The sequence below is a fragment of the Teleopsis dalmanni genome, chromosome 1 (genome assembly GCF_002237135.1).
Source record: "Teleopsis dalmanni isolate 2A chromosome 1, ASM223713v2, whole genome shotgun sequence".
NCBI lineage: Eukaryota > Metazoa > Arthropoda > Insecta > Diptera > Diopsidae > Teleopsis > Teleopsis dalmanni.
This window is the reverse complement of record NC_051846.1, coordinates 7,773,272-7,797,995: the sequence shown is the minus strand read 5'-3', so window position 1 is coordinate 7,797,995 and position 24,724 is coordinate 7,773,272. Positions and strand designations below refer to the sequence as shown.

General features: G+C 30.3%; 4 protein-coding genes across 5 annotated transcripts in view; 2 read left to right on the top strand and 2 right to left on the bottom strand.

The window, feature by feature from the left end:
• The first annotated feature begins 1,520 nt into the window (after positions 1 to 1,520).
• LOC119668847 (T-cell activation inhibitor, mitochondrial) lies at positions 1,521 to 3,749 on the top strand. 2 transcript variants are annotated; one of them, XM_038078509.1, is made up of 3 exons: positions 1,521 to 1,664; positions 2,066 to 2,617; positions 2,674 to 3,749. In XM_038078509.1, exons 2-3 carry the CDS (start codon positions 2,078 to 2,080, stop codon positions 3,619 to 3,621), a joined length of 1,488 nt encoding a protein of 495 aa, XP_037934437.1. In that variant the 5' UTR covers positions 1,521 to 1,664; positions 2,066 to 2,077; the 3' UTR covers positions 3,622 to 3,749. The 2 variants fall into 2 exon arrangements, with proteins under 2 accessions (XP_037934437.1, XP_037934436.1); XM_038078508.1 differs by lacking the exon at positions 1,521 to 1,664 and adding an exon at positions 1,952 to 1,972.
• Positions 3,750 to 5,754: 2,005 nt separating this feature from the next.
• Positions 5,755 to 8,208, top strand: LOC119668472 (polycomb protein PHO). The gene has a single exon (XM_038077983.1). It carries the CDS (start codon positions 5,998 to 6,000, stop codon positions 7,714 to 7,716), a length of 1,719 nt encoding a protein of 572 aa, XP_037933911.1. The 5' UTR covers positions 5,755 to 5,997; the 3' UTR covers positions 7,717 to 8,208.
• A 2,539-nt stretch (positions 8,209 to 10,747) lies between these two features.
• Positions 10,748 to 11,725, bottom strand: LOC119668471. The gene is made up of 2 exons (XM_038077982.1): positions 11,404 to 11,725; positions 10,748 to 11,344 (listed from the first exon to the last, which is right to left on the bottom strand). Exons 1-2 carry the CDS (start codon positions 11,501 to 11,503, stop codon positions 11,214 to 11,216), a joined length of 231 nt encoding a protein of 76 aa, XP_037933910.1. The 5' UTR covers positions 11,504 to 11,725; the 3' UTR covers positions 10,748 to 11,213.
• A 1,929-nt stretch (positions 11,726 to 13,654) lies between these two features.
• Positions 13,655 to 24,724, bottom strand: part of LOC119665907 — a 98,433-nt gene continuing 87,363 nt past the window's right edge. The window contains exons 5-9 of the mRNA XM_038075167.1: positions 17,706 to 17,964; positions 17,427 to 17,638; positions 17,130 to 17,354; positions 16,177 to 16,328; positions 13,655 to 16,111 (exon numbers count right to left, since the gene is read on the bottom strand). Of these exons, the coding sequence (XP_037931095.1) occupies positions 14,111 to 16,111; positions 16,177 to 16,328; positions 17,130 to 17,354; positions 17,427 to 17,638; positions 17,706 to 17,964 (2,849 nt within the window). The 3' untranslated portion in view covers positions 13,655 to 14,110. The remainder of the gene's footprint in view (positions 16,112 to 16,176; positions 16,329 to 17,129; positions 17,355 to 17,426; positions 17,639 to 17,705; positions 17,965 to 24,724) is intronic.

The following is a 24,724-nucleotide window of genomic DNA, read 5'->3' as shown; positions in this document are numbered from 1 at the left end:
GTTTTTGATTGGTAAATCTGGATTCTCACTTTTTATCAAGTAGAAAGCACCGAAATTCATAGTATGAGACTCGTTGCTTTAATATCTTTCCTTGAGATACAACGCTGTGAATATTATTTTATCGATAAGTTTTTGGTTCAAAAATGTCAAAATAACATTTGTTTATAAAGTAAACAAGTATATGGGCCTATTTACACTATCATGAACATGAACATGAACATGAATTTGAAAACCAATTGCTTATTAATGAGAAATGGAAGAGAGTGTGATGTGAGTTTATAAATTTCAGGCAATGAAATTTGCTGCGTTTCTTCAGCTTGACACGCATATATATGCAATTTTATTATGTTTATGTTTACCTTTTAATGCTGAATACACTCAATTTATGTGCTCTGCACTACTACATACAAGCAGTTTTATACGTTTACACAAAACAAAACAAGTTTCACGCTCATGAGAATTCATTATAATGTAAACTGAACTGACAGTTCATGTTGTCGCCAAGTTCATCTCACGTTCATGATATTGTAAATAGGCCCTATCCAAACATACTGAAGGATTTGTAAACAGATTAAATACGAAAACAAATAAAAAGATAAGAACAACTGTCAAAATTAATACTTGTAGTAACTCTGAGTAACATTGTATGTACACAAGTGCATTCTACCAGCAAATTTTTAAGTAAATGAAAGTATCTGAGAGAACGTAACATGCCTGTCGAAATTTTGAAAATGATACACAGACTTTACTCGTACATTTTATTTCAATTAAAATTGGTGTGATGTGTGAATCAGCAGTTTTGATTTGAATTTAAATGTTTATATTGCTCTTCACAAATTTGTTCCATGAAAATCTGTGTAAAGAACTTAATTTGGCATTTTATTTGCATTACGCTCTCAGTTCGTACGTTACTTGTGTTTTACTACGAGTAGCTCGTGGAACAGACCTGTTATATCTGTATTAAATTTTTTTTTAAAAATTTAGGTCGTGTGCGAGTTAGGCTAAGTGGATGTTAAACCAAATGGGACTTTTCTTGGGATTTTTTGCACTGCACACATTTAGCCATTTATCAACACGTATCGACACATCACTATATTATCGGCACAACTTAGAATTTCCCTTATTTAGAACGCAACTTAGCCTAACTCGCACACGACCTTAATGATTTCATGACTAAATATTTTTAATAATAACTTTGTTTTTAACGGTATATCGACCGTTATATTCGATATATCGACTGTACTATATAGTCATCATAATAAATAAATTAATAAATGCAATTTTTTTTTTCATAAAATAGGTTGTATTAACAATTAATTATTAAAAATAATAAATAATAACAATTAATTCATTTATTTTATTCCTACTTCTATTCCTACTATTAAGTAAATTCGATTTTAGATGACATATAATAAATTTAAATACTGCTATGTTCTTGTTTTCAATTTATTATTTTTTTTTTCAATTATTTTGATTCGCAGTTTTATTTTTACTTTGTAATTTTTAGAATTTGCATTAATATTCATATTGGACTTTTTTGAAACAGCATTTACTAAAACAAAAAACATAAAAAATAAATTTGGGCTTACCTCGCACATCTTTGCATGGATTTGGAGTGGATTTTATATGGCAATATAACGGAATTCTAAAAATTTTATTAATTTGTGTGTGCAGACATCTTATAACTTTTTAATTTAATTTATTATTGAATTTATTGCACACTAATTACATATATATATGCTAATTATAAAACTAGCAAAGCATAATAACACACATCTTGCTCTTGGAAAGCATGCTGTGTTTGACATGAAAGAAAGTGTTGGTCTATTCTGAATATTATCTGTTGGTCTATTCTGAATATTATCTGTCAATCAAACATGTTTTCCAAGTAGAATTCGTAGCTTTTGTTTTGTTTTTGTTTTTTTCAAACAAAACAAACAAAAATTGGGCTTTTGTTATCAATAAAAAATGTGTAAGAACTGAAATATTTGCAATTTTCTAAAAAAAAATATTTAAAAATAAAATGTTTAAAAAAAATATTTTTATAAAAATAGTGAATTTGTAGGACAAATTTTTTATGTTATTACGCTGTGTTCCTTATATAATAATTCGCCGTTTCAAAATGTTTTCTCGTGGATTTTTAATGATAGCAAAGGCACTGCGTCGCGGTATTAGTACTGAGTTGACTGCAGCGCTTCGCCCGTTCTATTTTGCGGTGCATCCAGATCTATTTGGACAGCATCCAGTGCAGCGAAAGGTAAATGAAGATTCATTGAAGCAGCTGAGCGCACACATGGAATGCATAACCGAGCATAGATATCATCTGGATAGCAAGGAGCTAACATTTTATATACGAGTTGGTAAAACAGTAAAACGTGATAAATTTAAGACTATTAAAATAAAGTTAGGGCAGCATAACAAAGATCCAAAGATAATTGTACAAAACTTACTGGAATTATGTAATCTACCCACTGATTATGTCAAAAGTCTTAAACCGGAACCGACATACGATCCAAAAAGCTTTTCCAAAACCCACAATAACAAATCCAATTATAAACCCGGTGGCGATTATAAGTATGGCTCTGAGTTCACTGGATTTGAATCACATTTTTACAAGGTAAATTCTGATTAGATACAAATTGGCTTATAAAACTCTCTACACGTATATTAAAGGCAAAGGAAGAAACAAAGAAGACTTTACATTCGTGGATGTTAGAAAATGCGCCAGTGGCAAGAAATCGCTCCATCGAACTAGAGAGTGTAAAAGAGGAAGTATCTAAGTTGAGTAAAACGCTTGTTAAACAGTTGAATTTACGAGAGTTAAAATATGATTGCGGTTGGAATTACGACCACTTTCGTGGGTGTCTTAAATCACTGGAACGTTTAGCCAACTTGCATGCACAACACATGACAGTTTTGAAGGACAGAACTGTGGTGTTTGCCTCTTTCACTGGTGTCAGTTTAGAGGGACATGTGATGTTATTCACAGGTGATGTATTAAACAACTGGCTAGATTTCATAAAAAAAATACCCAGACAGGATGTGTTCTTAAAAAAGGTGCCCAGATATGAAAATACTCTTTCGCAAGTATTACGAAACATCAGGGTCGGCCGTAGAAAATTTATGCCTAAGCAACAAGCCGTGGAATATGCTGGTCATTTGGTAAAATTAACAACTAATCTTGGCGACTACCTGTCACGTAATAAATATCCAAAGTCTTGGCCAGAATCTTTAAATGAATATGAAATTGTTATTGAATCTGAAGCTGGTCCTTTAATGGTTAATCCAACAGGACAGTTTATAGCACCTGCAACATGTCCTGGCTTTATGTTAGTCGACTTCATAACAACGAATATGAGTATAGCCAAAGAACGCGAAGAAAAATATAAATCACAGAAAGTAATCGAACGGGAGTTAGTGAATCAATGTCAGAAGCAACTACAACTGAAATCGCTTACCAAGGATGACTCCATCATACCTGAAAAAATGATAGAAACACTAACAAATCTAATAAATTACGAAAAGGATCCCTTTAAAAATATTGATTTGCACATTACAAACTACTATTCGGTGCTTACAGATGGCATTGTATGTATTCCATGGGATTTCATGTCAAGATAGAAAATAGAAAATAATGTCTTATTTTTAAAAAATATTGTGAAAAGATTGTGCCTCAATATAATGTAATCTACGAGTATAAATGTAAAAACAAACTAAACATGTACCAATTAAATTTGTGCAATAACTAAGTTTATATTTTGTTTTTAATTGTATATAGACATAAACTATAAAAATTAAAATAAAGGAATAACGCAACTAAGTTTTAATTATTTAACTTTTTTAAAACAATATTATTGAGTCAATTTATCTCTTATTTTCTGTTCTGGATTTTTAGTGTTTATTGTTATTGTGGATATTTTTTTTATTTTAAATAAGAGAGTATTTATATTTACCATTGCAGCCTACATATATGTAACCAAAAATGATATATATTTAAACAATGGATCAAATATGTGATTAGAAGAATACTGAGTTAATGACCACCTAACTTACCTTATCGAAAACTATCATTCTCATCCCACTTTCACCAAATCCTCCAAATCCTCTGTTGATTAAACATGATCACTATAGCCTTCAATTAACATCCATCCACACCAACATCCATTTTATATCTCAAACAACAATTCTGATTCCAACTTTACCAAATTACCCAATGGTATATATAAAAAATTCATCAAAAATTATCAGCTGAACCCCCAATTAATGCTCACCAACCTCATCTACCTTCATTTAATCACAAGCTATGAATTATTATAATTTTCATATTTTCTGCTATATATAGTATGTAGATCACCACCGGTTACAACAACAACAGCTTATGGTTAGATTCAATTTATTTAAAAAAAAACTAGTTGTCGGGATTTCAGTGAGGGACAGTGATGCAACAACAAAATACATAGTACAACCGGCTTAAGCTATTTTTTTTAAATTAAACCATATTAGGTTAATTATTTTTTCAGTATTCTTTTTAATACCGAAGATTTCCATAAAATTGGTGGAAATGGAAGTTGGCAAAAGGAAGAATAAATATTAAAACAGACCAGTATCTTGTTCATTTATACAGGTATATTACCTATCATGAAAAATAATTTTATTTCAATTAATTATAATATATCAGTCGCAGCTAGAATATATAATTAATCTATTCCAATTGTTCAAATATTTTTAAACAACAATAATGGCTCGTCTTTGAGACAATTACAGAAGCTTAGTTTTAATATAATATTAAGAAGACAAGTATTAATTAAACATTGAAATAAAAAGTTTAATTTTTCTGTTAAACTTAAATTGTATTGTTTAGATTGTAGTAATCGTGAACATTTGGTCTTTCGAATCGGATAAACCGAGGTGCGTTATTTGTGACTATTATGATAATTAAATTAAGATTTTATCGTTTCCATTGGCATGAGCTGACGTATGCATGTGAAACAGTTTGTTTGCTTACATTTTACATATAAAACACATGACAAATATTGTAAGTTTTGGTAATTTCCCTTGTGGGAAATTCATTTTTAACGGTTGCATTCGACATTTTTCGTCTTAAATAAATTGATTTATTTATAATGTGCTAATTTCTATCAGAGCTGTTTGGCAAATTATACTCATTGAGGTGCATCTACACCAAAGCGAACGCTTGCGAATGAACGAACATTCGCAGGAATTGTACTTTCTAAAGTTCGTTCGTTCACAAGCGACCGTATTAATGTGGATGCAAATATAGCGGCCTAAAACATTTAATCTGCCTAAATGAGACCAATGGAAACATGGTATTATTTTATTTTGCATAAATAAATATTTTTAGTTTTTTATGTTTATACGGAGTTTTTTAAATTTTTAATTTTTACTATTTTGTTTTGCTTATACATCAGAAAAAATAAATTTTTGTGAGTAATTTTTAAATTTGTTATTATAATTATAGATGAATAAATAAAATCATATTTTACTTGATTATGGTATAATATAATAAACGCGGAATAGAGGAAAAAGTCGCAAATGTTAGTATTCACTGCTGACTTCAGCGCACAACAACCCTGGTAATCTTGTTATATGTATCGCGAACAGCTGATTATTGTCAAATAAAATTGCTATCGTCGCGGAAGAAAGACAGAAACAAAGGAAATATACATTTTGGAAAATAAATCCGCCATATTTACCGGCAATATTTGAAAATATTTACCTAATTATAGAAGTAAACAAAAACAAAAAAGTTCATTTAAAAAAATTATTAATAAATTTTTCGATACATAAACAGTAAAAGTGTTTTTTTTTGGCGGCAATAAAGAAAGTCGTACGCCTTCCATGCTTGTGACAAGAAAATTCGCAATATATTAATTTTAATATTTATATATTTTATAATTGTTTTCAACGTAATATCGAAATAACTTTAATTAATACACATAAAAAATAACTAAATGATTTATAATAATAGAGATAAATATGGCAAACCATAGTTTTCAGATGAATTCGTTGGCGCCAATAGTGAATAACTTATCATTGGCTTCGGCCGCAGCGCCCTGCCCTAGTAGTGCAACATCGCCGTTATATTTCACACATGTATTGCCGCCTTCAACAACAATTGTAGAGCAGCCATATGCGTCCGATTTGGATCAACATTTGGGTGAAAGTTTCTTAATTGAGGAAATCATAGACGATCGCGACGAAGAGGGTAATATAGTGTTAGATGCTGGTGGCGAGTATTTTATAACGGGTGATAGTGTACAATATTTTTCAATACCTGATAATGGTGTGCTTGCGAATGTGGAAGTTGCAGCAGAAGAATTGCCGCCACAAATAATTATGCAACAAACCGATGATGAAGATGAGGAAAGCGATGAGTACATAAATACTACGCAGAAAGCTTATGTGGAAAGCGATTTCGCGAGTTATGTACCAAACAACTTAGAATCGAATAATTTTCCAAATATTAAAATGGAAAATGATGATAATAGTTTTGATAAGTGTGGATGGATTAAAGAGGAAATTGTTGAAAATGATGGTTTAATTAACGATTCCAGCTGCTCTACATTTAACGGCTTAGAAAGTTACGTAAACGATGATGAGAACAAAATTGTCAATTCAAAAAAGCTATCATTGAAACGTTGGAAACAGACTAAAGTACCTATAAGAGTGACACAGGATGAATTTAATGTAACACTGTGGTCATCTTTGAATTCTGAGGATGAAGATGATGAATCACAAGGTACCAAAGAAAACGACTCAGATTCGAACTTTGAAAAATTAGTGATTGATGATGGTATCATACATAGTTCTGATGAGTTAAATGGTAGCAACTATATTATATTGCCAGATCCCTTTACTGGGACCATTGAAGAAGAAGTCGAGACTGGCTTAAGTGAAGAGATCAAAGAGGAGAGCGAACAATCAATTGAAATATCAGATGATTTTTATATGAATAATCATGAATTAGATTACGATGAATTAATAAATTGCAATGAAGATGTGAAAGATGAAATCCAATCGAAGGAAAATGAACTTTCTATTCCGTTAATGAACTCAGTACCGAAATTAATATTTGATAAATGTGTATCGAATATGCGGTTAAAACCGATATTACCACAAAAAGCCACATCCACTCAGATAATAAGTACCACAAACTCCGCACGAACGAATAATACCACAGAAGCTGTTAGTACGTCAGCAACAAACTCTGGTAGTACAAAAGCAAGTCCGTTTCGTTGTACGCATCGTGGCTGCAATAAGGAATTCCGAAACCACTCTGCAATGCGAAAACATATGCATACGCATGGACCAAGAGGGCATGTCTGCGCTGAATGTGGGAAATCATTTGTAGAAAGTTCTAAACTTAAACGCCATCAACTAGTGCATACGGGTGAGAAACCATTCGAATGCACGTTCGAAGGTTGTGGAAAACGTTTCTCGCTCGACTTCAATTTACGTACACACGTACGCATACATACTGGCGATAGACCATATCACTGTCCTGTAGATGGTTGTTCCAAGTGTTTTGCACAGTCCACAAATCTAAAATCACATATGATTACCCACACTAAGCCCAAACGTAAATGGTCACGTTTAAATAACAATCAGTCAAACACTAAACCACTAGTGGCGCGCTATGGCCGTCTCGAATTAGGCGAAGATCCGAATTTGGTGTATTTACTACAAAATCCATAACCCCAGATATGCTAAGCATAATAGAGTTAAAATTAATCATTTTCTTTTTTCATATGTAAATTTATATAATTAAGTTTTAATTAAAGAAACTAGCATAGCATTAAGAGGATTAAAATGTAAACAAACATAATTAATTGTTACTGAAATACATTAGTGAAATGCCACCTTCTGCATTGTGGATGAATTTTGAATATTCTCTATTTTATACTAGCATTAGAAACTGTTCTCCAGTAATTGCAAGGTGTCTCACGCCGGATTATCAGTATCCGAAACTTTTAGGAGCTAGGAGCAGTTCATTTGGAATGTTTATTACATTTATATTATTTTGTATGTAGTTTTTAATATTGTACAGTTTACTACTGATTAAGTATCATTATAACTATTGTATTTAGTACTATAATATATTAATATAAAAGTTCAATTTTACTTTCATTGGTAAATTATATGAGAATGAAGGTTCTACACAAAATCAGTGCAGAATATTACATAGTTAAGATTAGTTTTAAAATGTTAAGTGCATTCAAAATATTCACTGTAGCATTACTTTTCTAATGTATTTTTATAAGAAAATAATTATGGATTAAATATTTATTAAAATTTAAAAATAATGTTTTTTATTTGTATGTATTTAAAGAAATATTACATGGTATGAGGTATACAAACTATTGCCAAGTGTGGTATGAATAGACATTAACTAAGTGATATAATATTTATAATCGAGTAATTACTAATATCATTTTTTATATATCAGATCTTGAAAAGTCCGATGAAAGCTGACTTGTAGAGGCTGTTGCGTTATTGCGCAAACACCCCTCAATCAGTAGTAAATCCTATTTGCTAATTAAGTTGAAGAGTTACTTATTGAGGAAATTGCAAACAGATTCTTATTTCGCTAAGAACTATTGCTTCATATGGTTTATAAAGGCAATGTTATTAAAAGCGGAAAGTATAAAATAAATATAAATAATAATATAGGCAAAAGAAAACATTTTTTTTTATTAAATTTAGTTAAACCAATTTATTGTGGTGGTTAACCATTGAGACCTATATAGCAGATAACATGGAAGGAATTACAAATAAGTGTACGTAAGTTCGTTCATGTTTATGTAAAGAAAGCGGGAAAGGGGAGGGGATTTAGAATGAGAACAATTTCAATTAAAGTAAATGCGAAGAAATCTATCCATAGGACGAATCCAAAGATCAATTGTACTCAACTTGGTGTGTTCGTTAGGACAAAAACAAATGGCTAAAATGTTCACAGTCAGTTACGAATCCTTTCGTTCCCACCAGCAAAAAGATTTCAATTCGGTAACATTAAAATATTAATAACGTTAATGCATTTTAGCCATTTCTTTCAGTGTTCAGTAATAAAGTGAGATAGATAGGCATAACATTAGTTTTATTTAAAATATAAGGTAGGATGATAGTAATTATCTGTAGTCATGTAGAACATTAAATAGAATCGTCGAGCAAACGTAAATGTTCTTGACTTAGACTTAAGTACCATAACCTTTACAAAAATGATATGAAAGCTAGAAATTATTGAATAGACAACTAATTATAACAACTTATTTGCCTTTATTCGTGTCTGCTAGTACTTATTTTAAAGATTTCTTCTCAAGACGAGGAATATAGAAATTAAATAAATTTTTTTCAGTCTTTTTGGCTAGGAGAAGATTAAAAAACTTAGGGTAACTTTTCTCACCGACTTTATAGAATTGCCAGCTTGCGAACTTAGTGATATGGCTAAGTTAATTGATTTATCGGTTCGGTTCACTTTTACTTTAATTGGAAGATCATGATTTGTAGCGTTGTCTGTAAGGCGAAGTACGGGGGGGTACATCTGGTCTGTGTATAAACAAAGTTAATTCATTATTTTAATCATTAAGCTATTATTTAAGCTCAAACTTTATTTTTACTCAGTTTTATTCTGCTATATTCTGCTATTATTAGTAATTGAAGTCGAGTGGGCTTTAGTGTACAAGACAGCAAGGAAGTTTGGGTTTTAGATATGACCACTCCTGGAATATATTTCTGTGAAAACATTATTATATACTGTTCAATTACAGATAGAATAATTATTTCTAAGTCCAATTTAACAGCATATATTTTTAAACTTGATTATGTAGATTGGTTTTCTGAATAATTCTAATACATACATATATAGTTGTTTCTCTAGAAAGGAAAGCCTTAATAAAATATTTAGGTTGTATAGAACCGGCATGGTTGATATAATATTAATAAAACATAATAGTATAAAATTTTATAATAATTTGCAGCTAATGTATGGTCGGCCAAAATTCAATTAATTAAAAAGATATAAAAATAATTTTTGTTGTAATTTGCTACTTTTCGAAACCTCTACATAAAATAAAAACATTTATAAATAATAATAATAATAAATAAATATAATAATAATAAGTAAAAGTAATAATATATAAAAAAACACTAAATGAAATTCCTTATTCCTTTCATGTTTTCTTTTACATAAATTCATAGAATTTTCGAAAAAAAGAAATTTTATTAACAATTTTATCTACATAATTAAAAAAAAAGCGTAAAAGTTTTTGAAATGTATAACGTTAAACAAATATAATAATTTATTAATTGAACTTAATTGCATAAATTTAAGCCACAGTTCATAGGTCAAAAAGTCACAATTTTGTTTTACATTTAATTGCAAAAAATTAAATTATAATAAATAAAAGTAAGTTGATAAAGAGCAATTTATATTGCTTGAATACCGCTTTCTAAACTCGGAAAAACAATTTTCAAATTTTTTCAAACTCCCACCTTACGACCATTTGACAAGAAACTACTAGTTTTTAATGTTATTTTAATAATCGTATAATGAAATATAATATACAAACGTTTATATAATTTTTAATATTAATTTTAATTAGGTTTTTCTTAAAAGAAACTGTAACAGTTTTTCCTTTTGCATTAAAACTATTTAAAATTGCTATTTAGAGTAATACTTGTATTTAATATATATTTCGAAATTTACATAAATACGTATGTGCTACTTATATATAAAGTTTTAATTAATAAAAAAATATATATGTAAAAACAGTGATTATTTGTTCGTTATAACGCTTTAAAGCTAATTATACATAAAAGTGCTAGACTGAAAGTATATACTGCATATAGAATAAATACTTCAAATTTTTGTATTTGTTTGCATACCAAATGAATGAGTTTTTAAAATGTTAATTAAATAAGTGTGATTTCAAATACATATACATATATTTTATATGCTAACTTATTGCTTTGTTAATTTACATTCGTACACTATTTAAATATTTATATTATTTTTCCTTGCCAGCACTTTATAATCAATTATTATGCATAACAAGTAGGTTTCTGACGAAAAACATAAACTTTTAAATCAGTTGATTTGTCAATAAGCGGAGGAACTTGTAGAAGGAAGTTGAAAAGCGTTTATCGATGCTACGAACTAAGAAATATTTTATGCGTTTCTAAAACAAACTTTTGTACTATTGAACACTTGATTGTTCATCAAGACTAGTTGATGTTGAGGTTATTCCCAGCAAATTACCCGTAAATGATAACAGCACCGAGTAATTAAAATACCAAAATAGGCAGAAGAGTATTGCCATTAAAACATCTGAAAATAATTTGTTTACATTAATTAGCCATTCAATTGCACAAATTACAAACACATACGTATTGTAACACGTTCCCATTTCTCTACCATATACAATTCGGTAACCATTAAATATCGAAACCACCAGTAATTACAGAAATCAAAGAAGTTTTGCAACATTTTCACAGATGTTTAATTAAACTATTTGTTTTTATGTATCAAAGCGAACTGCTTCCTATCAATTGATTGATATGTGCCTTGCACTCGCTCTTATCTATAGCTCCGAAGTGTTTTCCTAATAATATATCAAATAAATTAAATATAGTTAGTTATCTTCGATTTTTAATAACTATAATTTTTGATAATAATTTGGAATGCGGCGGATGACAACACCTGGGGCTGCTGTTGTTCAACATAAATAACACGAGCGCATGGTTGCATTTTTATGGTCTGCTAGATTTTTGTAAATAAAAATGTTATAATAATGGACAATGCACAGTGAATTATGAAATGTGTAGTCATGAATTAATAATCTCTTGGCATTCAGCGAAGTTTTTTAGTTTCCTAAGTGATTTTGACTAATATTTAATTTAATGATGAGTTTAATATAATAACAACTGATGTGAATTGGTATCATATATGGCCTTACCAAAAGAAAAAAAAATTTAAAAAATTTTAATATGCAATAAATTAAACAACACCACGTCCTATAAGAATCTTCAATAAGAATTTTCAGGATATGTTGCTTAAATAACTATTAAGTCCTACAAGGAGGTTTATGATATTTAGGATGCAAAATTATTTTTAAAATTAGTCGATTTTTAATCAGCAGTGCTATAGTATAGCGAACTGATGATGAAAAGTATTTTATTTTATTCTGATTCTCTAATATAATAAAAGAATTTAATATTTCTGGCGCAGAAACAAAATGCTATAAAATAAATTATTATAATATAGCACAAAATAAATTTGCCATACAAATGACAAATTATAAATATTAAAATACATTTTAAGTCATAACAATTATATTCTACAGCATTTATTTTTATTTTTATTATATAGGTTGTTAAATGTGTGCATAAACTTGAAATGTTGATGGGTAACTTGATATTTTTTTACGTTCCTACTTGAACGTGAAATATCATATCCGATACATTTTACAAGACTTGAGATCCTACGAGAAATGTATGAAGGGTTGTGTCAAGAGTTTGCATAGCACTTGATCAGCTATAAAATAAATTTTAATCGGTTGATAATCTTTTTATTTTTACTAAAGCTTACATTTGGAAATATAAAATATTAAAAATAAATCAGTTTTAGAGTTGATAAAATTGTTTAATCTTGAGATGACGTTTTATATAAACTGCTGCAAATGGTTACTGCGTAGTGTAATATTTATTATTATTAATATATTGTATTATGTTTTAATTTTTAGTAATATTTACACAAATCGGAAGATTAATTTAATTTATTTTAATAATTAAATATTGTTCTAATTTTTTTCTGTGAAATATTTTTGTTCGCATTAAACTACAAAGTGAGTTAGCAGAAAAGCTAATTTTAGCAATTACTTACGCCATTGTTTATTTAAATTAAAGTCAATTTGAGTTCCTAGAGTTTGAAAGGTTCCGTGAGTGTTTTTATAAAATTTTTATGCCAATTATTTATAACAAAATTTTAGATTAATATATTTCTTTAAATCGAGACTCGAAGTTTGTTATATTTAAATCACTGAACACACCCTACAGCATAAACAAACCCCCAATGCCTGTGCGTTACAATTTAAATTTGTTTTTGAATTAATTGAATTTCCAAGAAGTATATTAATTTTTATTAAGCTACCTACTTATTTTATAATGAAATGAAATCATAAAATAGAATTTTATTTATTTTCGTTAAGTTTTTAATTTATTGTGCTTCTTTATGATTACATGGTATATATGTATATCGTTTTATCGTTATAAACATTATAAAAATATACATTTAAAAACAAAAAATAATATCAAATTAAAACTATTTAAATTTACGAACAAAATCATACAATTTTATTATTTATTTTTTAAAAATATACAAATGAATATTTATAATTAAACATTTTAAAATATTGCAGCAAAAAATGCATAGAATATTGTAAAGCAACTGATCTATAAAAATATTTGTGTAAGTTCGTACGATCCTTTCAGTAATGTTTGTAAATTGATTTATTTAATCGTTTATTATATTTGTGTGGTGTACATTTAATTATATTAAAAATTAATGTTTAGCTATAAATCGAACTTAAATTAATTATTATAACTTTTCTGTTAATGCATTTAGATTTTAAAACTAAAACATTTTGGCACTGTAAAAAAATATTAAAATAACTAAGCAATTGAAGAAGAGGACAAAAGCCGAATTAAATTAAATCAAATAAAATTAAATTTTATTTTGATTACTGTGTGAAATAAATGTGGTCTCCAATTAATAATGGATTCATCATATTATATATAATACCCGTTTTTGTATAAAATAATTTATTACACATACATATTTCGTTATAAAACGTTCCTAAATTTTTATAGAAATTTTTAATTTATTTTTTTTTTTTGTTCACTATTTTTAAGTCTGGAGAAATATTCAAAGCTCATGCGTATCAGTCAAGCATATAAACGTTTAAACAATGATTAAAATTATAAATATTATTATAATAACAATAATAATAATTTATTTGCTGTTGCCAAACTGTAGCGAAACTGTAGCCGAAACCTCCATACTCTAAATATTCCTTTGCGATGAACCATGTCCTCTCTAAACCATGCCGTAATCTGTGCAGACTGCAGTGGGTTGGTTATTTTGTTGCTTTTCTTTTGCGGTATTAGCCGCTGCAGCCGCCGCAGCCATATTGAGTTCCACAAGCGTATCGATGCTATTTAAACTGACACCCTGTAGTATCTTCTGCGCAGCTAATGAGGTAAAATTAAAGCTCAAATCGGTTAAACTTGGAAAATTGTATAGGTCTTCAGCACCTGTTGGCCCACCGCATGCTTTCTCCTTTGTCAGACTAAACCGACGATCGAGTGCTTCCTTCTCAATAGACTTGTCCGTACCAATTGCACAATTATTGTCCTTCAAGGCCAAATTCGGTTCACTGCCTACCGCAATCATATTCTTCTGCAATAAATGCGCTATGTCGTCGCCATTGATGGCAGGATTGGAATTAAGTAAATTGCCAGATTTTTGTAAGTTTCCCACAGATTCATAACACAGATTCTTCAGATCGCAATGCGAATTCATCAATTTACCCTGTGTTTCGTTTACGCTTCCCTTCTCGTAGAAGCGCAAATTATCAATTGAACCAGCAATTTCAAAATCTTGTTTAGCTAAGGCTGCCATAGTCAACGTTTTTTCCCCGCTCGGTGAAGTGGGATTGGACTCGTTTTTCAGGACGTTATTCTTGTAAACAATATTGTTTGAACCGTGTTGTGACAGCTGCAGACCGAGCTTACGGCTGTTATTCATAGTGGCGTCATTGTTTATGTTCTTGGTGAATTTCGAATTGTCTATTATTTCTGTTGAGCTCAGCGTATCCAGATTATCGGGCGATGTTTCACTGATAAATGATATGGAGTCACAAGTCTCGGAATTTGCATCATTTTCACTGATAGAACTTTCTTTATAGAGATGCTTGTTGAGTTGCTCCTGTTGCTGACTTTTCATGGGCGTTGTTTGGTGCTTGGACAGCGTCTTCTTAATGATTTCTCCCTTTTCATTGGTGGTGGTCTCGTTGTTGATGATGAACACATTTGAGTTTTCCATTAGTTTGCCATTTTCCAGCGTTATAACGCTACGCACTGGTGAATTTTGTACGAATATTTTTGTGCTTGGAATACTGCTCTGGCTGCCATTTGAGGTGGTCACTTGTAGTGTTATTGAATTGTTGGAATTTGAATTGGGCACACTATTAAATGTAACCTGTCCAGCTGATGATGAGCAGCGACTACTACTGGTTTGTTGTTGTTGCTGTTGCTGCTGTTGTTGATTGGTTATTTCTTCCAGTATGCGTGATGGTGTCGATGAACGATTGCGCTGCGATTGCTCAGCGGCACGTGCACGCATAACTTGATGTCGTGGTGTGCCTCGTGGTGAACCGTTCAGCACCAGTATTGAACGTGCTGGGCTTGGTTGTATCACAGCTGTATTTGTAGAGCACTGTGAGTCTAGACTAGAATGACCACTGGTTTTGCTAAATGATACTTTGCCGCTGTCTATGCTTGAAGGTCCAGATGTAAACATTGAAGATGCTTTGCCTGATTCAAGACTGGATGGACCGCTTTGTGCGTTGCGATAACATGTTTTATTATCCACATAACCATTGACAATTATATTGTCTGTCTGTCGCTTTGGAAGCGATTTGAGTGTAGCCGTTGAACGTGACGGAGACTGTGACTGTTCGAAAATATGTTTGCCAATGACGCTCTTTTGTGCAGTTTTGTGCGTGCTGTTGGTGGAGTTGGGCGTTGAGAGACGTGAAAGTGTGGCTGAAGAATGATTTGGTTTTGTACTGCCTACAATACTGGAAACAGCACCACTCGCTGTTGTAGGTATAGATTGTGTTGAACGTGGTAGGGAGCTGCTGCAGTAGACGGGCGAACGCCTTCTTATGGGCGAACAATCACGTGACGATATTAAAAACGTTGATTCACTGGACATATGCCGACGATGTCGACGCGGTAAAGTTGATGAACGTTGACTTAGCTCAGAACCATCATAGAAAGTTGAATTCGAAAGCGTATGTGTAACTGGTAATTCCTACAAAAAGAAAAGGATTTCATTTCAATATTTTGGTACTTGAAGAGAGTGCATTAAAGTCTTACATGATCTGTAGTCTGCGTACCCACACTGTGTAAGTGTACAGCTCTAGAGTTGAACCATTCGGCAGGCGGAAATTGCGCTGAATATGTTTCGATTTGACGAGGCTTAGCGCGGCCACTTCGCCTAAACAGACGCGAGAGTAAAGATCCTTTTTCTATAATTAATAAAAAAATAATTTAAAATATTTAATTTATTATTTATTATTAAAATAAGTCATAAGACGGTTAATAATTTAAGGAAACAGTGTTACAACAGCAACTTCAGTAGATTACATGTAATGTTTAGCTTTCTGTTAAGTCTGAGTGAAAGATTTGATATGATTCTTTATTTGAATTAGTAAAAACAGAACCACATTTCAAACAAAAATTTGTGCAATACATGGATGAGTTTACTTCAACCCTGAACGTAACTTTCAGAATCAAAGAATAGCCATCCTAACTGATAGCCATGTAGCAATAAAGCCACTCAATTCTTATCAGGTGACTTTAACAACTCTAGTAATGAAATGTTTCATTATGCTCAATATATATTAATATTAATACAATAATATATATTAATATATTAATCAGATATAGATCTAATATGACTCTGGAAAGTATATGGATTTCCAAAAAAAAAAAATGAGCATCCTTGGTAGGCTAGGATGTTGTGATAGTTTTGAATCAGATGACCAGCATAAGTAAATCACAATTAGGTACATCATAATTATTTAATTACCCAGCGTCCTTCTTTGTAACAATGCTAAGTGGGTATCTCATACCGGATATAGGATCCCGAAAGAAATATGACTAGGTTAGTAGTTTTAATACTTCATTTTATCAAGAAAATTGGAATCAGAAGTACTGCGAATCTTTCTTCAGGGATTAGTCTAATGATAAGCATAATAACTACAGCATTGTGGTTTCTTAACTTATCTGAAAAACTTGAATTTACTTTAAACTATTGTCACACTTACTTGGTGATGAAGAATCTGTGCTTTGATACTCTGAGCTGCTGCTATCAGTGGCTAATGTTTGTGCATAAGTTTTGGATAGACTTCTTGTAGAAGCACAACGTTGTAAGCGTTTCGATGAGCCAAACAGTCTGAGACTATGCCTTCGTTCTAAACTACGTGGGGTAGGAAATGAAGCACTGCGTCGTTTAGCAGCACGAGGATATAGAATTTTGTCGTTCGGATTACCTATGTATATAAAATAAAAACATAAATTAAATTATATATATTGAGATTGACAAAATGTTGGGTTATACTCGCCTCCACATATAACATCCGCTAAATTGGTTTGTATACATTGATGCGTAAGATCACCATCACGTTCTGTTGATATTTCTCCATACAGAGAATGTAAAGCTTCGGCATTGGTCATTAGCATAGTGCGCGCCTCCTGAGGTATCTCATCAACTTCCTCGAAATCCTGATAAGCTATATTACGTATATTACGTGGACGCGATCGACTACGACGTCGTCTGAAAAAGAGTTATAGTGGATATATTTTACATTTTGATAGTCACTAATAAGATTTTGATGACTTACTCTGGTGTAAATATAAAGTAACCCTTGGATGTTTGGTAAATTTTTTGCTCCTGCATTAGTTGTGCTAGCGAGTCATAAATAACTTCAATGGCGGGTGTTGTCATGTGTGGAAATCGTATGCTTAGCTTGGTGCGTATATTCTCAATTGTCGCCGAGTGTCCCTCTGCTGTTAGGTCCATTATAACATCACAGAGCGCTTCGGGCAATGGTGTGAACTGTCCTTGAACTGTCGGTGTGACGATGCAGTCATCGATGTCACCTAAAAAGTAAAATAAACAAATATAGTAATTAACTTGTGGATTTGTCAGTTTGGCACAGTGTCATTGATCGTTTAAACAAGTTTTAATTGGTATTTTTTGTGGTAAACAATAAACAATAAGAGACATAACCTCAACATGGTTAATTGAAATTATGTTGCTAAAAGCCTTTTCTGTCGATCGGCTTGTATTTTTACAACGCGTGCTGAATTCTTTTTCTATTTTCAGTTTCAGTTTGCTAACAAGTTTATTATTTAAGGCTAATTAAATGGCTATTTTAGTATTTCAGTTGTCACGGCGAAGTGCAGCGCTGGTGCATGGTTTCGTTTTCAATGGAATCTGAAACTCAATAAAGACAAGACAAGCCAAGTGCATTTCTGTCTTACAAGTATTTTAAATAATTTGAAACTGAAATGTTGTAAACATGTTTTGAAATTGCAAATTAAATATTTAAAGTTAAATACGATGAGCATTTATGTAAACCCATATGAAGTTGTCTGTCTGTCTCTCTGTCTGTTGTAAGTCTGTTGTAAGCCATTAAAATACTAAGGTTAGCCGACTTACGACTTAGCCGCCTGTGCTTAGCTCTGTGTAAATCACAGAGTTTGTTTTTCATTACTGGTATCATAAAAGTAAATTAGATTATCCATGGTTATATTGCCTTCAAAGTTATGATGAATGATGAAAAAGTGTTTGAAAATTTTAATAACTCATAAAAGTGTTTCATGTAATCAATGCTGCCTTACTAGACTCATTGGATGAAAGTATTTTCCACTATTGGTGTAATTAGGTAGCGATTCAATAAGTGGTTTTATTTTTGACAACAGAGTTACACGGCTTTTAAGAATAGAACATGTGGAGAGAGATTTGATCAAATATACAGTGTTTTTATCCGTCTCAAATATTTTATTAAAAATTTAATCAATAATTCATTTAAAATGTTCCATCTGATCAATCATAATACATATAACATTAAATAATTACAATTAATGGATGAGCAGATGATGTATGTCCACTTTGCTATAGTAGCTCCAGTCTTGAATTTATTGTACGAAAATTCTTTACACAGTCCCAGCTGCAATTTTAGGATGAGATCATAACCCGCGTGTATACAGTTGTATCTTATATATAAGATTATATATAAGCATTATAACAAATAGAAGTAGAACAGAGAAGGATGTTATTGTCAGAATCAATAACATCAGAGGTGCTTCTAAATTTAAAAAGATATGGAAGTTCGGTCATACATCCACTTTAACAAAACTTCGCATTCAATACTTGCATAGGTAATATTAGGAATCTTATAAAAGTAAATTGTTGAAGAGTACTACTACAATCTAGGCTTAATAATCAGATAAACGAATATCTTTGAAGAATCTTGCGAATCTGTTTGTCTCAGAGAATATGCTTTATCGATCTGTGGGTTCAGAGTAGCCAACTAGAGCGATGGATAAAATTCAGAGACCTCAATTGGATACAGTCTCAAAAGCACTATAACAATATCGCTCAAAGGTTACTGAGATGGCAACCGCGGAATACTGAGTTGAAGAATCAATCCCAGATCAAGTATTCCGACCTTGATTAGAAGGAGACCAGTGAAACGCGAATTGAAGGTTACAAATTTTTCATGAAATGATATTGTTGTCCATAACAAATATCGATTTTAATTGATAACAGAGGTTCTATGCTTCACCTAGAAGAAAAAAAGCACTCACATATATATATATACAATGGAAGTTGTTGCAATATTATTACAATTGAAGATATGTAGGGGATCGGGGGAAGGGGATCGGAAAAGTATTTATACCATGCGCAGAATGTTAGGGAGGGAGCGTTACAAATGTTGGTGAGTGAATTAGTGAGGGAGTAAGTAAGTTGATTGAAAGAAAATATAAAGTACAATTAAAGAAATATGATAGAAATGATAAATATTCAATTAAAATGAGACTATAAAATATTAAAATTAGGTGAACGTTAAAGATGCACTCTATACCCAAGGTTTAATTGAGTTTAAACTCCTTTAATACTTGTCCGGTTAAAAGTATTATTATAAATCAAAGTTGATAGATCAAAATCAGAGAAACGCCGTAGAGAATTTTTTGTTATTGGATTTATTACAATACTTGTTTATTTATTATAAAATTAAAAAAAATTTTAACGAATATAAAAATTTCAAGGAAACTTTTAAAAATATTTACTTTGTGTACTTCATGACCATGTATGGTTCATATAATATTGAAGCTTCTGAGATAAAAAAGATTTTGATTAAAAAGTGAAAGTTAAAGTTTAGTGTTTTTATTAATTTTAATACAAAATAAACAATAAGTAATAAAATTTTAATATATTTATTATAAAATTTTTAATAAATACGTAAATGATTGTTGAAACGAGTATTTATTCATTGTAAAATATTTCAATACCAGGTAGGAGTACTTCTGCATTCATAAATAAACCTAATTATAGGTTTTGTAAAAAGAAGGAGTTTCTTATAATCAATTACGTGTAGTAGTAACTCATTTAATAGATTCCATAAATAGGATAGTTTCTCCTAATGTTTGGAGGCGACGCTTGAGATGTTGTAGTGTGAAAATATTGTGGCATTAACAGTAGTTAGCAATACTAACATTTTTGAAAATATTTAATAATTAAATTAAAAAACCATTTTTATAGTTTCGTAGAAAAGGGTATTTTCACTTTTAATAAAAAGCTATTTTTATTTTTCCCTTAGAGCCTAAAAATAAATTATTTAATGTTCATTTCAATCTAAAAATATATTATTTAATATTTTTACTTTTTAATTAATGTTATTAATATTTTAAAAATAACTTCAAGTTTACAACTTCATTAACAATTAAAGTAGTGAAAACTATTATTATATACATTTTTTAACTCTTAAAATAAATCTTGCAACTACTAGGGACTTGCATTCCAATGGTGATTTTATCAAGAAGAAACTGTGAGATAATAAAAATTATTTTATAAGAATTAATAGAAATTATATATTTCGAGAACTATTCTTAACTGGAACTAAATTATTATATAGTATCTAATCATAATTCTAATCATGACGAACCTAAACCTATCAATTTAACCTGTTATAGTATAAATTTCTTAGTGCATATCCGTACCATATCGTCAGTAAATCCTGTTTGCGAATGAAATTATAATCTTATCTTAATTCAATGGTTCTCAAAAATATAGCATATAAAGAGATAAAGAATATAAAACCATTTTATTAAACAAAATATACTAATTGTTAAAACGTATGACCAATTTCGAGATCTTATTACCATTTCAATGGCTAAATCTGTATTCAAGCTAGATTTATTCTAAATCTGTCAAGTTTTCTTGCCCAATCAAACATTTTTGAAGTGATCTAGCATTTTAGTATTAGTGTAAGTAGAGATTCATATTTTTCATAAATACATTTATCGAATCAAAACATATCGAATTATTTGTCAGGTCATATAAAACCGTTCTTAATTTCAGTGTAATCTTGCTACACTGTTAAAATATCTAGAGTGTTATAATTAAATCTTAAGTGTTATACATTTCGCTCAAGATTGCACTAATTTTGCACTTAAAGTGAATCCCATTTAAAAAGGCTACCCCAGAGTTATCAATCGAAAACGGCATCAGTAAGCTCATATCATTGCTATCAAACCAAAATTTATTTGACAAGTCATATAAAACAGTTGTTAATTTCAGAGTGATCTGAAATTGCTCTGAAAAAATTTGCCTGCCAGAATAGCAGACAAAACAACAAGAGGGTTATAAATTAATCTTGAGTGTTATACATTTTGCTCGAGATTTATCAACAGCAAATGAAAATTGTACTAAAAGTGTATTTCGAATGCAAAATTTTTCCTAGATTTAACAATCGAAAAACGCCCTTCATCAATTTCCAGTCTACCTTTATGCCCATGCTTTCTGGCTTAGATTCACCTAGTCCGCTAGGTATTAAGCCCCTTGCTCTCATCTGTCTCCATTGATTATTAGAATGATGAGTCCACATTGTTGTGAAAATTTTTCTCATATATTCTTAAAACGTGATTTGAATGGATTTAAGCCTCACACTATGGTTTTTGATGCTTTCTACTTACTGTAAAAAAGAAACCAATCAAAAACGGTACTACTTTAATTTAATTTTCTTTTATGCATATGTTATAATAGCTGAACCTGTTTAACAGAATAATGTAATAATTGGTCTCCTCTATTTGGTTTAGATATTTTATCTTAATTTAAGAGTTTTCGTCATACAAAAGTATACGTTTGATCTTAAGCCACGGATAGACCTATTGCTTTCTAATGGTTCGAGTCAATCTTTTTCTAGTAAGCATTTTTGTGAATTTACTCGTAAAAATTGTTTGAAATTTTTGTCCTTAAAGGAGTCATAAAACATTTTCATGATTTTCAATGCATATTTTTAGAATAGACCTCGCTAGGTTTGAGATCAGATCCCATATACCGTAGTTCTAGTACACACTTACAGTACTATTAGAGCGTTCGTATAAAATATTTAGTGTAGTATGATTTGTAGTGAAATCAATGGATCCTACCTATTATACCAATTAAAGTGAAGCTTAAATTAGTTACACTGAACAGTATAAAAAACTCCCAAAAACGTCTAATGTAAATTTATATCCAAATCAAATTTACATTTTGAGCATTTTTGACAAGTAACATTTTATTATAAATCATTGGTCATTAACTGTTTTAACAAGATATATTTTAATTAGCAATTTAATTTGATTGCCAGTACAAAATTTACATAATTTCCTTGATAATATAATTGAAATGACTCCCACAATTGGCACTTGTTTGGTAGTAACCGGGAAACCGATGTCAGTTTTATAACATTTAATGACTGTTTACGTGCGTTCATCTGCAACTTCATTCCGAATATAGAAATCACACAGATGCTGCTGTCTAATTTAACCTCTAACTTCAAATTAAAATGAAAAAAATCACTAGAAATAAATACTGTGAAATTTTTAGTGAAAAAGCTAGCAACGCCTTCAACAATTGCGTCTCGGTAAGCATCTTTTTGCAGCTATTAAATAATAACAAAATCAGGCATTAATATTATTTAGTAAAAGTTTCGCTATAAACTTGCAACACCTGCGGAATAATTTATTGCTTCATTTTCTTTTCGAAATAAAAGTATAAATTTTAAGCTACATTTCCTTTCTTAATGGTTTTTACTTGCGTTGCCGTTCATTAGTCAGGCACCCGTACTGTACACTAAATTATAGTGCGCTAATGATTGATAAGCCATATCCATCTCTACTAAATATACACAAAGCCAATTAGGTATCTTTGTTATGAACTATTGATATATTTATTATTTCTTCGTATGATACATTCTCAGCTATCCTGGCTGTAGTTAACTTATCCTGCTGATCTCAAATCGACGTCTTCAGTGAAGGTTACGATTACTTGCTTCGAGACAATTCATCACTATGAGTTCATCCGTGTAAGTCTACGTCAACGTTCAAGTATTAATTGTGCGGATTTTATGAGATTTGCTTTAAGTACGTAATTACAACTAACAAATTAAAATTAGTTAAACGGAGTTATCGTAAAACGCTAATTTTTATTGCCCTCCCACTCTAAAACGTGTATCTGGTTACTTTTTAATACTTTCGATAGTTACGAATATCCACAACTTGAGAGTTGAGAGAGTAACTACTATAATCAAGACACTGTTTTCTCGTTTTGCATTGTGAATGCATTTGTTTAAATATTATTTATAACATAGGTCATAAATTGCGGATACGTTAGATATAATAAAATACAAATATATTATTGTTATAAATTATTTTATGTATATAAAATAAAATGTTTATAAGTAAACTTAAATGATTCAATGAACAAAAATGTGTTCATTCGAAAGTTTTCTTTGTAAAATTTGATGAATTTATAGCTCAATTAAATATATTTATGTTTAATATAATAATTAACTTCGGTTAAAAAACTTTATATATATTAATAACAAAATTTTATGAAATCAAATACTCTATCACAACTAAGAATATATAAGGTTTTTAGTTTAGGTCCTATATAGTCCTATGCGTGAAAAATATAATGTAAATCTAAAGAAGCCGACTGGCTCACCAACTCAGCTAACTGACAAATTAAAGAGTTGGTGTAGTCAAACACCTATAAGGAGATATATATTTTAGATAGAACAGCTTTGAGGTTGCTGGTTGTTTACATATGGATTATCGGAACGCATGTTGCCATCTCATGTTGACAAAATCGTCTCTGTTTCTTTCTTGTTTAGTTGCAAAGGTGTTGATTTTTGTGGATTTGTTCGTCTCAGGTTTCTGTGTCTAAAAGAGGATGTTACTTTCAGTCACATTGTTTGTACTTGTCCAATTTTAATCTTGCCTTGAATAATCTGATATATGAAAAATCTTTATACGTGATAATACATTATGCGGTTTACGCGAGAGGTTTCTATTTCATTATGATAACTTGTTAGAAGTTTTACTTTGATTGATGTGTTATACATCGCTAGTAACCCCAAATCGTATTACATTTCGATTGAAATTTTAAGTAACACCTTTCAATAAGTTTATTTAAATATCTATTGATGTTTATAATTATAAATTTCATATTTTTGAATTTTCTGTCACGATATAATAGTTAAAAAAAAGGATGATCCAGCTTTGATGTAAAGCTATTAAATTTTTGTGGTAGGCGAAAATTTTAAAAAAGTTTCACTTTTTTAACTGCTAAAAAACATTCGACCTTTTT